Source organism: Macadamia integrifolia, unplaced genomic scaffold (genome assembly GCF_013358625.1).
Source record: "Macadamia integrifolia cultivar HAES 741 unplaced genomic scaffold, SCU_Mint_v3 scaffold337, whole genome shotgun sequence".
NCBI classification, from domain to species: Eukaryota; Viridiplantae; Streptophyta; class Magnoliopsida; order Proteales; family Proteaceae; genus Macadamia; species Macadamia integrifolia.
The window spans coordinates 411378-427539 of NW_024869435.1; the positions used below are offsets into that span (position 1 = coordinate 411378).

General features: G+C 36.9%; 1 protein-coding gene across 1 annotated transcript; it reads left to right on the plus strand.

Annotated features, from left to right (window-relative positions):
• Positions 1-11828: 11828 nt before the first annotated feature.
• LOC122068063 (UV-stimulated scaffold protein A homolog) lies at positions 11829-14809 on the plus strand. The gene is made up of 2 exons (XM_042631901.1): positions 11829-12157; positions 12897-14809. Exons 1-2 carry the CDS (start codon positions 11963-11965, stop codon positions 14637-14639), a joined length of 1938 nt encoding a protein of 645 aa, XP_042487835.1. The 5' UTR covers positions 11829-11962; the 3' UTR covers positions 14640-14809.
• Positions 14810-16162: the final 1353 nt, after the last annotated feature.

Sequence of the window (16162 nt, forward strand, 5' to 3'; positions counted from 1 at the left end):
GTCAATCTAAATTGATTGTTTACATGCGTGTTCTCAAACCAAAGACAAATTGTTAAGGTGAAGTCGATTTTATTAACGGTTAGTATCAATTTGGGTTTTGTTTTTTGTATAATATAAAATAAAAATAGTTATCCATATAATAATGGAAGGTTATATATATATATATATATATATATATTTTGGTAACAAGAAAGTGATATTTTCATAAATCATAAAATAAATTTGAATTATCAATTTTGAAGATTTTTAAATGTAAACTATTTATTCCCACAGTACACAATACAAGGATATACATGAGATGTGTGCCTATAAAAAAAAAATATTTGATTGAAATAGATTTTAAAATTTGATATGTGACTAATCTGTATCATATCCTCTCTATCTAATAGTTGAAATAAATATATCGTCCACATAGCAAAATAAATACCTGATGACATTTGAAAAAATATTAAATTATTATCTTTTAATTTTCAAAAACATCACATTCCATTGCTACATTACATGTCGTGATACTCAAGTAAATATTAGGGTTTCTTTCATCGTTCCCAATTCCTCACATGGGCTTTCACTTTCTGATAAAGATTGTAGACTTTGGTTTTGTTTCTTCTCCAGCTGTGGAGGCAAAGAAAAACATTTTTGCTTTTTTTTGGTTTACTTTAGAATTGCCTTTTTACTGTGCACTAACAAGAGAACAACAAAACATGCTTGGGTTTCTTTAAAATGTCCCTTTAGGGCTTTGCCTACAAAACATGCTTTGGTCAGTCGTCCCTTTCCCCTTTCTTTAGTTAGGGACACCTCATGAACGAAGCTTCGTAAGAATATGGTAGAAAGGGGTTGCAATCGTAGACTCAGTAGGCTTGGGTGTTTCTGGGTACTTTCTATCCTTCTTCCATGGATGATAATGAGATACACAGGTTGACCCCACGCCCCTCTCTCTCTCTCTCTCTCTCTCTCTCTAGATAATGTATTTGGTAAGGGTGTCAAAGTTGAACCCAAATCGATTCAGCCTAAACCGAACCAAACCTTTATTGGTTTAGATTCGAATTGCATTTTATGAAACCAATAGAAATCAAAACTAAATCGAACCTACCAAATGCATTTGATTGAAATTGAACCCAATAAGAAATCGAAAACAAACTGATAGTAACCTATTAAGTAACTTTAGGGGGGGCATGCAGGTTTTCCTATTAATTTCCTTAAGTATACATGAAAGAATTGATAGAATCCAATACTAGTACAATAACTATTAATTTCCTTAAGTATACATGAAAGTACGAACTGGAACTGATAGAATCCAATACTAGTACAATAACAACAACAAAAGTTAGCCTTATCCCAACTTAAATAGGGTTGGCTACATGGATCCGCAGGCATTTGAAAAAAAAAAAATTGACTTTGGGGCATCTCACTCATAAACAATCGAAAACTCGGATCCTAGCCCTCTAGACAGCCCTATTAGATGCAATACTCGAGTGAAGACTTAACTTTTGTATGTCACTTTTAACTAACTCGTCAATGGTCATTTTTTTGCCTGCCCCTAGCCCTTTTAGCCCCATACATCTGTATTTGATCACTGCTCCGTACTAGGGCATCAAGGGCCTCCTCTGGATATGAGCAAACCATCGTAATCGACATTCTCTGAGCTTATCTTGAATTAGGGTAACTCCTAAATCCGATCTAACCTGGTCATTTTTTATTCTATCTCTCAGGGTTTTTTCGCATATCCATCTAAACATCTTCATCTCGACCACACTCAACTTATCTATGTTACGCTTCTTGACTGCCCAATATTCTGCACCATACATCATAGCTGGTCTTATGGTAGTCCTATAGAATTTTTCCTTGAGCTTTAGAGGAATACGTCGATCGCATAACACTCTAGACGCCTCTCTCCATTTCATCCATCCTACTTTAATTCAGTGGGAAATATCATCATCAATCTCACCTTCTTTATTTAACGTAGAGCCCGGATATCTAAAACAATCACTTTGCGGGATCTCTCTCCCCTCAATTTTCACTTCCTCGCTATCAACCTCATTCGACTGAAGCTCATCTCATATATTCCGTCTTCATTCTACTTATCTTGAGACCTCTCGAATCCAAAGTATATTTTCATAGTTCCAACTTATCATTAATCTCTGACATTGTTTCATCCACCAAAATAATGGTAAATCGCTTCCGTAGTGGATCTCCCAGACATGAAACCGAATTGGTTCTTTGAGATATTAGTTTCTCTTCTTAAGCGAACTTCTATTACCTTCTCCCATAGTTTCATCGTATGACTCATAAGTTTTATGCTTTTGTAGTTGTTGCAGCTCTGGATATCGCCTTTATTCTTGTAAATTGAAACAATAATGCTTTTCCTCCACTCATCAAGCATCTTTTTTGAGTTCATATTTTGTTAAACAACTTGGCTAACCAAACCATTCCATGTGCTCCTAAACTCTTCCACACTTCAATAGGAACCTCATCCGGACCTGGTGTCTTCCCTACTTTCATCTTCTTTAAGGCTTTTTTAACCTCTATCACTTCTATTTTGCGTACATACCTATGATTCCTGTTGTGGAGTAAGCTACTTGAACCACTTCTATTGGTGTTATCTCCATTAAGCATGTTACAAAAATACTCATCTCATCTCCTCTTTATATCTTCATCCTTCACAAGCACTCTGCCATCCTCATTCTTAATACATCGAACTTGGTCAAGATCTCTGCTTTTCCTTTCTCCAATTTTAGCTATCTTATAGATAGCCATTTCCCCTTCCTTGGTATTTAAATTGTTGTAGAAATCATCATATTTTCTCGCCTTTGCTTTCCCTACAATCTTTCTTGCTTCTTTCCTGGCAGCCTTATATCTCTCTTTATCTTCAACTTTCTTAGTCCATTGCCAAATTTTAAAATTATCTTTCTTATTCTTAATGGCAGCATAGACCTCAACATGCCACCACCAAGTCTCTCTAGTCTGATCACAAATTGATAACAAAAAAAAAAAAAAAAAATTAGAAATTGGAACAAAAATGATCAAAATCGATTTATTTATTTTTCTTATATATATTTCCGGATTGACCTAGTAACAAATCCAAAGGATTGATAGCTTAAGCATTAGAGTTGCACCAACAAGGATAAATTAGGAAGGGAGTCCTAGTGTTTTAGGTATCAAGACCTATATGCGACTGATATTGACACGAATCAGTTGAATTATAAAATTTATCGAAAATTGATTTTTTTTTTCCCCATCTCAAATTGGCTAAATACAACTTGATACAATTGATCCATATTAGTATCAATATCAAAATCGGCGATCGATTGTGTTTAATACAATATCATTTTATAACCTTGGAAGGTATATCAAGTTGATATTAATGATGAACCATAGTAGTGGGAAGGGGATTCTCTCCAATGTGGCTAGAGCACATCAGATAATTGGCAGCATCCGGGTACACAACCCAAGTGCTGCTCAATCATCAGATGTGCATTGGGCGCACAAGAGAGAATATGAGTCCTCATCGATAACCGTCTCATTCTTCACCCATTAACCAAGTAAACCAATCCAATGGTTAATTAGTAGCATTCATGCACACATCCCAAGTACTGCATAGCCGTCGAATGCACGCCGAAGAGAAGATAGGTCAAATTTTTAGAAATTTATTTAAAAGAACCCTAAGAACCGGTTGGACTGGATTAGGATCCTTTCCAACTCATGTAAAAATCATATGTGATGAGGCAATGAACGACACTGAGGATCCAATGACTAAGGTTCATGTTAGTCCCTCCATTAGATCCTCACTGATGTTATGGAGGGACCTTATAGTTATGGAGGGACCAATAAGGGTTTTGTCTCTCTCTCTCTCCCCCTCATATTTTTCTCTCTCCTGATTTCTCTTTCGGCCTTGGGAAACACCAGTAACAAAGCAGCGATAAAGGGGGGCCGGAAAAGGAAAGATCCCAAACATAAGACAGAGGGCAGGATTTAATTAATATCGTACGACTCATATCCCTTATAGGTGGTTGAACTTTATTACTCCTTAAATTCATTTATTATATATCTACTCCATGCGCTTATTAAGTTTTTAGTTCTTGTTGCCAAAAAAAAAAGAGTTGTTCGTTCTCCCTTGCATTAATGGATTCTCAAAATAGGCCTTCTGTTTTTTTGGTGGAGAATGACAAATAGATAATAGATTCTTCAATAGATAAACTCATTAATGACGAATAATCTATGATTTTGAGGCATCTTTTATGATTTTAGGACTTCTAATTTTACAAAGGTATTTAATTTGGGAAAATGATTACCACGATGTTGGAGCAAGAATATCTTTTCATGTCCGCTCATGTAAGGAATTATAGGACCCACACTGATAACTCTCTCTTTAAACAAAATTAAGGTTTTATTTATTGAACGATTCAGTCTCCTACCCTCTCATTGTTCTGTTTTCCTATTATGGCGTGAAAAATGTTAAAAACCCAAAATTCAACTTAGGCGAGAGAAAGAGAGAGAGAGAAACCTAACCCAACCCTAGGTCCTAAAAATTCAACTCAGGCCTAACCCAACCCTGTTGGGTACATACCAACTCAACTTGGCCTTATTTGGCCCTGTCAAGGCTGGTTGGGCCAGGTTGGATTGGGCTAGGTTGACCTTGACGTCTGTAATGTTTGGATTAACCTCGATTGACCAATTTTTGACATCCATATTTTATACATTAAAAAATTGTAGGAAAATAAAATACCAATAGGAGCCCTAAATTCTAATATAAAAATCCTGGGTTATACTCAGGCTGGGTTGGGTCAGGTTTGGCGGGGCTGATGCCTCAACTCGAGCTCAACCCAACCCTAACCCGCCTTCATGATCAAAAAACTTGGCCCAAACCAGGCGGGTTCGGGTTGTTGGAGCCACAGTTTTATCCCTAGTGCATAGTAAGAGGGGAGCAATGGGAAAATGAAGAGCACGTTGGTTGCTAAACACATACACCTCTCACATAATCTCTTTCTTGTCTCATCATTAATACCTTGGGTTCTTTATTGTATACTTTGACACTCAAGGATGTTTACCTCTTTAATGTTAATATATGAGGCTAGCGAATAGATACCTCTACCAAAAGTAATTTGCTCCTATCTTCATTTTACCTGCCATTATATACATCTTCCACCAATAAAGAAAGTAGGAGGGTAGGTTAACAACAATGTATATTGAGGAAAGAAGAGGAAGAACAATGAGATAAAGAGTAAAGAAGAACCAACTTCTTAGCTGTTCTGTTTCTACTTATCAGAGGTAGTTTGGGAGAGAGCAGTTGTGAAGGGTTTTCATTTTAATGCAAACCTAGAGTCTATTCCTTTCCACCTGCTAAACTGTGACATTGCTTCATATCTCATGGGAAGGCCATGATTGTTGAAATTTGCTGATCTGGGTCTTTGTTTTAATGCAAGCCCAGAGTTTCTTCCTTCCCACCAGCTAACTAAATTGTGCCACTGCTTCATCACTCATGGGAAGGCCATGGAATTTTTAGATTAGTTGGTATTATCCATTCAAAAAAAACCATCATTACCTTTTGGTAGTTATTGTGAACTGCAGTTTATTGTTAGAGAGAGAGAGAGAGAGATGGCTACGACACTGGAGTGCAGTTTCTAATAGATGAGGGGTTGGGTTATCAATTTTTTTTTTTTATTCGAAAAATAAGCAAAAGCTTTCAGATTATAGAATGTTTCGGAACCTAGTTTTGCCTACTAGGGCCCTGTAGGCTACATGTTTTAACATCTGAATTACAGGATCATTAGTATTTACACAAAAAATGGGCTTCTGAAGCCAATGTTCTAAGTCAATTCTAAGGTGAAGTGTTGTCCACGGCCAGTCCAAAAAATTGTGAGAGTGCATTAATTGACCCAAACCATCTAAGTCACTCCAAAAAACCTGCACTTCCTATCCTGCCTTGACTATCTCCTGCATTCCGATCAAAAGTCCCTGCGCAGCTGCATCAGTAGCCTCTTCTGTCATGACATAATTGGCAAGAGAAAGTAAGCATTTACTTGTGAAAACAGAGCGATGGCCAGCCTGATATATGATTAATTTTATTAGAAACTGCAGTTACCACAAGAGTTTTAAGAGAGAATTGAAAACTAGTATTGGCTGGGAAATTTAAAGGTTCCAAAGCCGTAACCTGCATATCAGTAAACATTGACCCATTTGTTCTAGTAACCCAAAAATTTACCTGTTACAGGAGAGTAGCTGGGTTTGGGGTTTTGAAACTCATGGTAACAGAATTTCGATGTGCCCACAAGAAATAACAGGTTATGATAAAAATGTTAAAAAAGAGTTTCAAATCCCTTTTTGCAAGGTTACATGAGTTAAAAAAATACATTATAAAATTCTTGACAGATGTAAAATGCAAATTCTCAACTCTCAAGCCCAAAGGTCCAGCCGCCCACACACATTGTAAAAAATCACAGTGAAACAAAACATGGAGAATATTTTCCTGCTCATTGTGACATAGACCCCATAGAAGGTCTATATCCATCCATTTTCGCAGGGATTCCTTTCATAGCATGCTCCCAAAAGAACAGCTTAAATTTGGGAGGTAAACTGAGTTTCCAAAAAAATCACCACCATTGAGAGCATAGCGATAAGCAAGTACACCTGCTGTGGCATCCAATTGTATTAGTATTTATGTTAGAAATAAGGTAATTAGTAGCAATTTTGGTGGTCAGAATTCCCTGCTTTGATTGGTGACACCACCATCTATCATGTTCATTGGAAATTGGAATTCTAGAAATCAAATTTATAGTATGAACAGGTAAACAGGACGTTAATAAGTTCATATGCCACTGAGAATTGCAAATAAAATTCCCAACTTTATCCAATAGGGCATTAGATGATGTATTACCTTGTGCATGTTGGAGCAAAACATTTTCAGATCTATGTACCCATGGATCAGTCCAAAAAAAAGTAGAATTCCCATTGCCAATTTTCATATGAATCATGTTCTTCAATGTGGGAAGAATACTGACAATAGCATTCCACCAAGGGGAAACCCTATTCTTTAATGTTCTAAAATAAAAAAAAAAGACCTGTTATGGAAATATTTGGCCCTGAGGACCTTGGCCCATAAGCTTGAGGGATTAGTTAGGAGACGCCATCCTAACTTGATGAGTAAAGCCTTGTTATGTGATACAGAATCTCTTGGCCGAAGGCCACCTAGAAATTTAGGCTTGCAAATCTTCCTTCATCCAATAAGATGGGATTTCGGTGTGACTTTGAATCCCTATTCCAAAAGTGAAGAAAGATAGAATCTAATTCCCTACATATGGATTTAGGAATTAGAAAGCAAGACATTAAGTAGGAAGGAATGGAAGTCAGGGCTGATTGGATAAGGGTATTCCGGCCGACATAAGATAACAGGTTGGCATTTTAGGTTGTCAGCTTATTATTGACTCTATGAACCAGACTTTGGAATTGCAACCTTTTGGCGGGACTGTGAAACAGCCGAGTGCCTAAGTATGTAGCATCCATCTCCATTTCACTAATTCCTATGATTGTACTCAAAGAGGTTCTGAGGTCAAGGGGGACTTTGGAGCTTAAATGAAGACCACTTTTAGCATAATTAATTGTGAGCCCAAAAAGGTCAGAAAATAGGTCAAGTATGCATTTGATGGTGGCCATATCCTCAGGGTCAGCTTACAAAACACAAATGTGTCTTCAACAAAAAATAAATGAGAAATTTTGCATACTTGGAAATTTAATGCCTTTGAAAAGATTCAGTTCTTTGTGAGCAATTAGAAGGCGTGATAAACCTTCCACGGCAATAATAAATAGGAACAGGCTTAAGGGACAACCCTGTTGATTCCCCTTGGTGCCGAAAATAAGTTAAAGGTAAAACCATTCAATTTAATGGAAAAGGAAGCAGATGAGAGTAGAGCATGAACAAGGTTGCTTCAGTTAGGACCAAATCCTAGGAATTAAAACAAGGATAATAAAAAATTCCATTCTAGCTTGTCATACGCTTTGGAGATGTAAAGTTTAATTGCAACATATTCAGATTTACCTTTCTTACGTTTGAGAAAATGAAAGATTTCTTGGACAATGATGCTATTGTCAGAAATTTGTCTACTTGGGACAAAAGCAACCTGATAAGGTTTAAGTCTGAAAGCCAATATTTTAGCAAGCAACTTATAAGTGACATTACATGGGCTAATGGGTCGAAATTCTAAAACCAAAGACGCATTCCCTTTTTTGGTAATCAAGCAAATCAGGTATGATTGGTTCCAGGTGGGATGAAGGCAAAAGAGAAAAAGTTTTGAACAAACAAACATATATCAAGCGCAAGTAAATCCCAAAATTCTTGAAAAAATTCCGCTTGAAATCCATCCGGCCCGGGAGCTTTGAAAGGGCCAAAGGAAAATATAATAGAACGAATCTCATCAACCGATGGACAGATGGTGTGACTATCAATATTCAGGTTCGGGACTAGTTGGAACAAACATTCTATGAAGCTAGGGTCTAGGGGTTTGGAAGACATAAATAATTCCACAAGAAATGTTGCAAATTCCTTAGCAATTAAAGCAGGGTTGGTAAGACGGACCCCTTCAGAAGAGACAATTGAGCTTATAGTCTGCTGGTGATGGTTGACCTTGGCAACAGTGTGGAAAAATCTGGTATTACGATCCCCTTCCAGGAAGAAATTTTGATTAGCTTTTTGATGCCAAAAACAGTTTTCAGCTTCAGGGATCCAACCAAATTTGGAACAAACGGTGGAAATATCAAGGTCAAAGGGGAAAGGTTGGTCTTCAAGGTTATCAAATTGTCCAATACGTTGTTTAATAAGGAGAGCGTGTGGGGGTCTATAGGTGGGATGTGAGAGGGCATGTGCTTGCATAGTGGCATCATGGGCTTCTTTTTTCTCTTAGGGCCATTTGTTTGTTAGACAAAAAGGGTTGAGAAAGGAGATATTATGGGCCCTACATGTAATGGGGTTAAAGAACAAAAAAAAGACAAATATAAAACTATGGTAAAGAATGGAATTTCATAAATTTTTTATTCCAATGTTTAAAGTTCTAGACTCAGATGTAATAAAAAAGGCTACGTAATAAAGTAAAGGAAGAAAAAATTCTACCTGAAAGCATGTACCTACACCAAGACACAAAGGGTGAGAAAAGACCACATTGCCTCTTGTTGAAGATGCTTGCGTATACCTTCCCATTGGCCATAGGCGCTGGTGTTCCATTGGATAGTGTTCTCTCGACCTAAAGTAAATAAATTAGAGAGAGGATTATCCATGCTGCGAGTGGGGTGTGGGGAATCTCCCACAGTATTGCCAATGACAATGTGGGGACCAATATCATCTACATGAAACCTGCATGATCAAGGGAGAAAGATAAAATAATTAAAAAAAAAATTATGTTAAAGGGCATACAAGTGGGGAAATTATTTTTGTATAAAATAAAAAATCCTGAAAACCAGTATAAATTTATTTTATTTTATCTTTTTAAATCCCGGTTAAAAATGAAATGGCTCTCACTCAACCCACAGACTCAATGAGAAAACAAAACCAGCTTGACTAAAAGGTCCACTGATCCAGAAACAAAGCCCAGACCAAATCAGGGCCCAAAAGATTTCAAGTTAATTGCCCAATCCACCCAAACTAAACCAAAAGGGAGGTCAGCTCATCACTTCCACCACTACTGGTTCAAAATGGAACTTGTCTTTTCACTTCGCCATGGGTGAAGAGATACCCCACCTTAATCTCCCTTGAATCGGAACCCTAGGGGCATGAACGACTTCATACAATAAGGGGTTGACTTTGTTGATCATTAATTTCCTTCACCCACAATGAAGGAAAACTTTTTTCTCTTTTTTTCTTTCATTTCTCTTGGATTGAGTCTTACGTCGTCCACAGTGAAAAAAAGAATTTCTTCGTCCATGGGTTTTGGCTTTTGAATAGGACTTTCAAAATAGTGGAGACAGTAGTTCCGACGTTTGTATACAAGAAGTAAGGTCATTATGGCATTCTTGTGGTGGGATTCCTTTCAACAAACTTTTGCATTTTCACCTTATATAAACTCTATTCATTCCAATTCAAATTATATGCAAGGATAAAACTGAATTGAAGGTAGGAGCCGGATAGTAACAACTACTTGTGATCAAAGATTGATCAAAAAACCATTCTCGTACTATCTTGATCCACACACATGGAATCTAAACCTATTGTGGATTCCATGTGTGTGGATCAAGATCTTATGAGGACCTCATCCGCACTTTGTGATCCTCACAACAAAATACAATATATCAACAAAAAAGTCATAATAGAGAACGGAGAAGCTATTGTTGAACTTGCAACATAAATGATGGCAAGATGATCCACAAGGGAGAAAGGGGGAGAGCAAAGGAGATGGAAGCAACCATTAATGCATTGTTAAATTGCCGGAGTTATATGACATGAATGGAGAGGATGAGGAATTGGAGGGAAGTTCGGAGCAAGGTTCAATTAGGGATAATAATAGTAAAATAAAACCCTAATTATGAGGATTCAACGAAAACAAAAAGTTTATAACCTAAATTGAGATATCACATTCAATCTCTTTATAAAAAATGAAATATAAATTGCCCACTAGAATGCATATTTTTCATACTCACTTTGCTCCTTGACATTCTCTAACACACTCTCTCTCCTCCTTGGTCATATATGAATTATGATGCATTCTTTTCTTTTTGCCATGTTTATTGGATTCTTTCTTGTATGTCTATTGACTTGACATGAGAGATGCCAATACACAATCTGACATGTAGATCTCTCCCCTTTTAAAATAAACATAAGGGATTGATATTCATTGTGACTTTTTTTTTTTTAAACTCCAATCAAATTGTGTAAATATGATCTTAATAATTGTTAGCCTAAGAGTTCAGACCAAAGATTTTAAACATGGATTTGGGATCAATTTGGTTCCTATGAATTTCAATATAGATTAGATCAAAATTGGTAAAAATTAGTCCCAAATCTCCTAGAATCAACCCCTCATATATGAAATTAAGCAATCCGATCCCCAAAACCCTAGAATTGACATCTTCAAAATGGCTTAAATTGAGATCAAATCAGGATCGCTTCAAAAATGGTACCCTCAATCTATTTTCGAACAAGAAAAAAACAACCGAATTTTTCAGAAACCACGATAATTTCTTTTCACCGTGGCCCACCGCAACCCAGAAAATATGGAGGGGGTGTCATCTAGACCATCCATAATACAAAACCCTATATATATTTAAAGAAAAAAAATTGGATCAGCTCCCACGTGGGACAGTGGGGGATAGACCTCCACCCTTCATGGGTGTGGGATCCACAAATCCACCTTTGGCGTGCGGGACCCACACTCGATAGGAAGAGAAAAAATAAAGGGAAAATTACATGATTACCACTTTTGTGTTTCCCTTTACAAAATTACGTACAAAAAGTTTGGTTAACAAAAATACCCAAAATTAGGTTTAGGTTTACAAAACTACCCACTCAAAGTTTCAGTTAACAAAAATACCCAAAATCAGGTTTGGGTTTACAAAACTACCCAAAATAGTGATTCTTCATCTTCAACATATTAGCAAGTATTTTTTTATTACTAAAACTTTGAGTGGGTAGTTTTGTAAACCCAAACTCAATTTTGGGTATTTTTGTTAACTTAAACTTTAAATGGATAATTTTGTAAAGGAAAACCTAATTTTAGGTATTTTTGTTAACTAAAACTTTTGATGGATAATTTTGTAAAGAGAAATTCAGAAATGGGTAAACATGTAATTTTCCCCAAAATAAAACGCCAAAGTCAAAACGTCAACAATTTCAAAAGATAGAATTAGGAGTAAAAAGTTAGGGTTTGGAAGATTTTGGATTTTAGGGATTTGGGATTTTGGGCTCGGTGGATGGATCAAGTAATCTGAAAGTTGGAAACGGAAGCGAGCACCCTCTGCGAGTTGAAGAAATTGGAATTGATTAGTGATGGAGGAGGATGAGATTCAGAGAGATGGGGATGGGAAGGTAAGGTCGTTGATCGAGATAGCAACTAACTCAACAGCTCCAGATGTCGATCCTCGAATTCTCAAATCCATCAAATTGGTGGTTCGTTCTTCCGACTCTGCAATTCAACTCGCCGTCGAAACCCTAATGGAGAAGATGAAGACATATCACTCCCAGGTTTTTTCCCTTTTCTCTCCACCCCCTCCTCCTCATCTAATTCATGTTTCAATCCGGTTCTTTTATAGTTAAGCAAACCTTAACATTCGTTGCCTATACAAATTTTATGGGAAATTAGGGATTGAAATTCGAATCAATTGAACAGGGTTTTATGTTGTAATCTTGAACTCACTGGTTTTGTTCCGGAATTCTTTTTATCTAAGTTGAAAAGCCGTACGATCCCCTTCTCAGCACTATGTTTTGATGTCTGCAACTAAATTTGATATATGCTTTCATGACATGCGAAAATTTGTTGTGAAAGTGATCACATTTGTTTCGGTCACACTTGAACTTTAATCGTAAGGGTTGCTTTACTAGGATGCAGAATTCCTGGATCAAATTCCATAATCAAAGAATTTTCCCCGTGGGTTGGATACTGGATACTATTTGGGAATGATACCGGATCTTTTGAATCCTGGCGATTCATTCTGGATGCTAAAGGGAAGGATCATTATTTTCATTCATAGTGTTTTTACTTGTAGGAAGTTGAACCGCTGTATAGATTTTTGCCCATTCATTTCTTTTCAAGTTGATGCATGTTACCTATGTGCTTCAAAAAGATTATCATTTTGTGTTGTAGACCTTATACTGAGTTGATATCTTATATAAAATACTTCAAAACCCATGTCCTCATTAAATTTAGCTTGAAAAGAGATACATTTGTTTCAAAAGGAGCAACTAACTTGAATTACTTCTGCAGGTGAGGTACCTTGCCCTTCTTATAATCGATGAGTTGTTCATGCGCTCAAAGCTATTCAGATCCCTACTTGTCATGAACTTTGGTCAGTTTTTGAGTTTGAGTGTTGGTTTCGGTTCTGGAGTGAACCAACCACTCCCTCCACCGGATGGTATTGCAAAAAAACTTCGTTCGAAAGCAATTGAGTTTTTAGAGAAATGGAATGATTCATTTGGCATACATTACAGACAGGTGAGGTTAGGATTTAACTACTTGAAAAATACCCTTCGGCTTCACTTTCCAAATATTCAGCAAAATGCATCTCGTATTGAACAAGAGAGAAGACAAAGAGAGATGAGGTCTAAAGAAATTTTACAAAACAAGTTTGCCTCTCTTAGGGAAACCAGTGCTTCATATAAGGGTGAAATTATGTCAACAGTTGATGAAATAGAGGAATGTTTGCAGATTCTTAATACCAAAAATGAATTAATACCATTGGATGTGTTTGAGGAGGATGAAGTTGAAGAATTCCGGTGCTCTGCTTTACAACAGATTCGTTTTGCTGCATTGGAAGAAGGGAAAAAGGTCCGTGAGAACAATGACAATCAAGCTGTTTTTGATGTACTGAGGGAACTTTACAAACTCCTAGTGACGAAGCATTTGGTCTCATTGCAAGAATGGATGGTTGTTCTTGTGAAGGTTGAAACAGAAGACATCAGATTTAGAGATTCCACAATGAAAGATTTCATTGATATTCGAAATCATCTGCTATCAGTGAAGAAGAGGTGTGAAGAATCAGGTTGTGCTCCTTCCAGCAAACGTGAAGAAGAGGATTTGTGGGAGGAGGGTAAAATAGAAGCCTTTGATGGTGGGGATTGTGGGGAACCTAGCAAGCCATGTGAAGATATTGGCAATATGTCAACTCTGAGAAAAAAGAAAAATGCTGTCTGCAATACAGACCCAAGTGGCAGTAAGACCATGGATCGCAGAGTAGATGGTTCTGATATAACCCCTCTTAAGAGAGAACTTTTGGCCAAAGCTCCTGTTATGAATTGGGGATCTTTCCTGGATAATTGGGGTTCAAACAGGGATTTTATGGCTAACCAGAGAGGATTGGAGCTTGAGGGTCATTGGGGCCGGGTAGACTATGATGCAGTTATTCCGGCAGAGAAAATTGCTGAATTGAATGTTCAGACTACATTATACAAGGAAGACAATGTTGAAATTCAACCCTGCCATGCTCCATTGAGTAAGGGGGGACTTTGTCAGAGAAGAGATTTGAGAGTTTGCCCATTTCATGGGCCCATCATACCACGAGATTCTAAAGGAAATCCTATCATTGAAAATTCAACTACAGATGATAAAACTCTTGATTTGGGAGCTGAAATAGTCGAGCAATTGGCCAAACAGGCAGTGAAGAATGTGCGAGATAGAGATAGAGATGAAGTAAAACAAGAGGTAATTGATAAAAAGTCACTGAAGCGTGCGAAGCTTGCAAAGGTTCGTGAGCACAATGAAGCAGTCTTACGGCAATCTGCACTGGCATCAACCTCACGGTCTGCTCAATTTGGAGAAGATTTGGAATCAGTGGGTATGAAGAAGACCATGGCCAGAAAGAAGAAACAAACACTTGCATCAATGCTGCGTAAGAAAGATACTCCAAAAGATAGATTGGCAAAGAGGCTTTTGAATTCTCGCGCAACAGTAAGGAATCTGACATTAGGGGAGGATTCAAAATATAGGGAAGCTTTTCCAAATCAATGGTAGATGAATGTGTTATTTTCTTACAAAATTTGTAGGCTCTAACTTTAAGAGAGTAATTGATTCCATACTTGTATTATATGTTGGACCACGCTGGGCACACTGTTACTTCTTTGTAACATGCTTGATTCTTTTGGGGGAAAAGGAGCTAGTGAAGAATGTTCTGCCCTCGTATATTCTTCCTCTCCTTGGTAATGAATTTATTTATCCATCCAAAAAACAAAAAAGTATAGTATGTTTCTTTCACTGTTGAATAAGACACTCCAACAAATCAAAACTATTGTGAACATATTTGCTTCTTTATGATTCTAATTTTTAGGGGTTCGATCGATTTCAACAGATTCTGATCCTCTTTGAAATGGTGTCAATGGAGGCATGACCTGTGTCCAATTCTGGGTTTTAACACCTTGGTTCTACTTCATTGTGAATTCCTGTTTAAGGTCTGCAGTGTCTGCAGTGGCATTTTTGTTTCTTACTGGGACATCTCAGATTATGTTCTTAAAGGTTGGAACTGGGAAGATTTTGTCAAAAGATTGGTACATGGGAACTGTTGGAAATATTCATTCAAAATATATGAGTCAACACATGTAACTAGAGAAATAGAGTACTCATTTGCACCATGGACAAATCAAGGTTAAGGTTAAGAGGGCAAACTCAGACACCAAATACGACTTCACGAACCTGGAAAAACATGAAGAAACTTCAGGAAACGATAGGGCTGAGTCAACATGGAAAAATTTAAGGAAACGATAGGGCTGAAGCATGCCACCAGGCACTTTCTTTAAAGCTATAGATGCTTCCCTACGGTGCAATCCAGATTCTTACGAATCAACCTCCAGGATAAAATAGTTCCACAAGCCTCTACAGTAGTCGTTACACTCGCTTATCGAGTTTTGTTGGGACACTTCAAAGTCATGCTCAGTTGAACATAGCAAAACCATGAATCATGAAAACCAAGATAAAAAAGAAAATAGAATTTTAGATTCTCTCAAAATTGTTGAAGAAATGGGCTAAACCTCATCTCAATAAATAATAGAGTAAAAAACAACATTAAGGATTATTTCTGAAAGACATGCTCAAACACCATGTCTTTTCCATAAGACATATTTAATGACCATTCAAATATGTCTTCCAATAGTCACACTTATTGGTCACTAACGTTTTTATTAGGAAAAAATATAACCATCTCACAAACCTTTTGAAAATAAAATAGTATTTTGAATCATATAAGAACTCATGGTTTCAATGAGAGAGCAGTTCTACATTCATATAATAAATTAGAAAGTCTTAGCACATATTTTTTTCCCTCCTTTTTTCTTCATAATTAGTCAATCCCATTTAGTTGGAGAATGACTTAGCTATGTTAATTAGGTTTATTTGACCGAGAAAAAAGTGTACGTTTTACTATTTGAATAAAGTGAAGAGTTTTTTATAGTGAAAATCACGAGTTACTCAAATCAAGATTGTGTTTGATATGCATTATTGAAATGGATTTTGAGTCTAGAGCGCATTCTTAAAACTAATTTCTT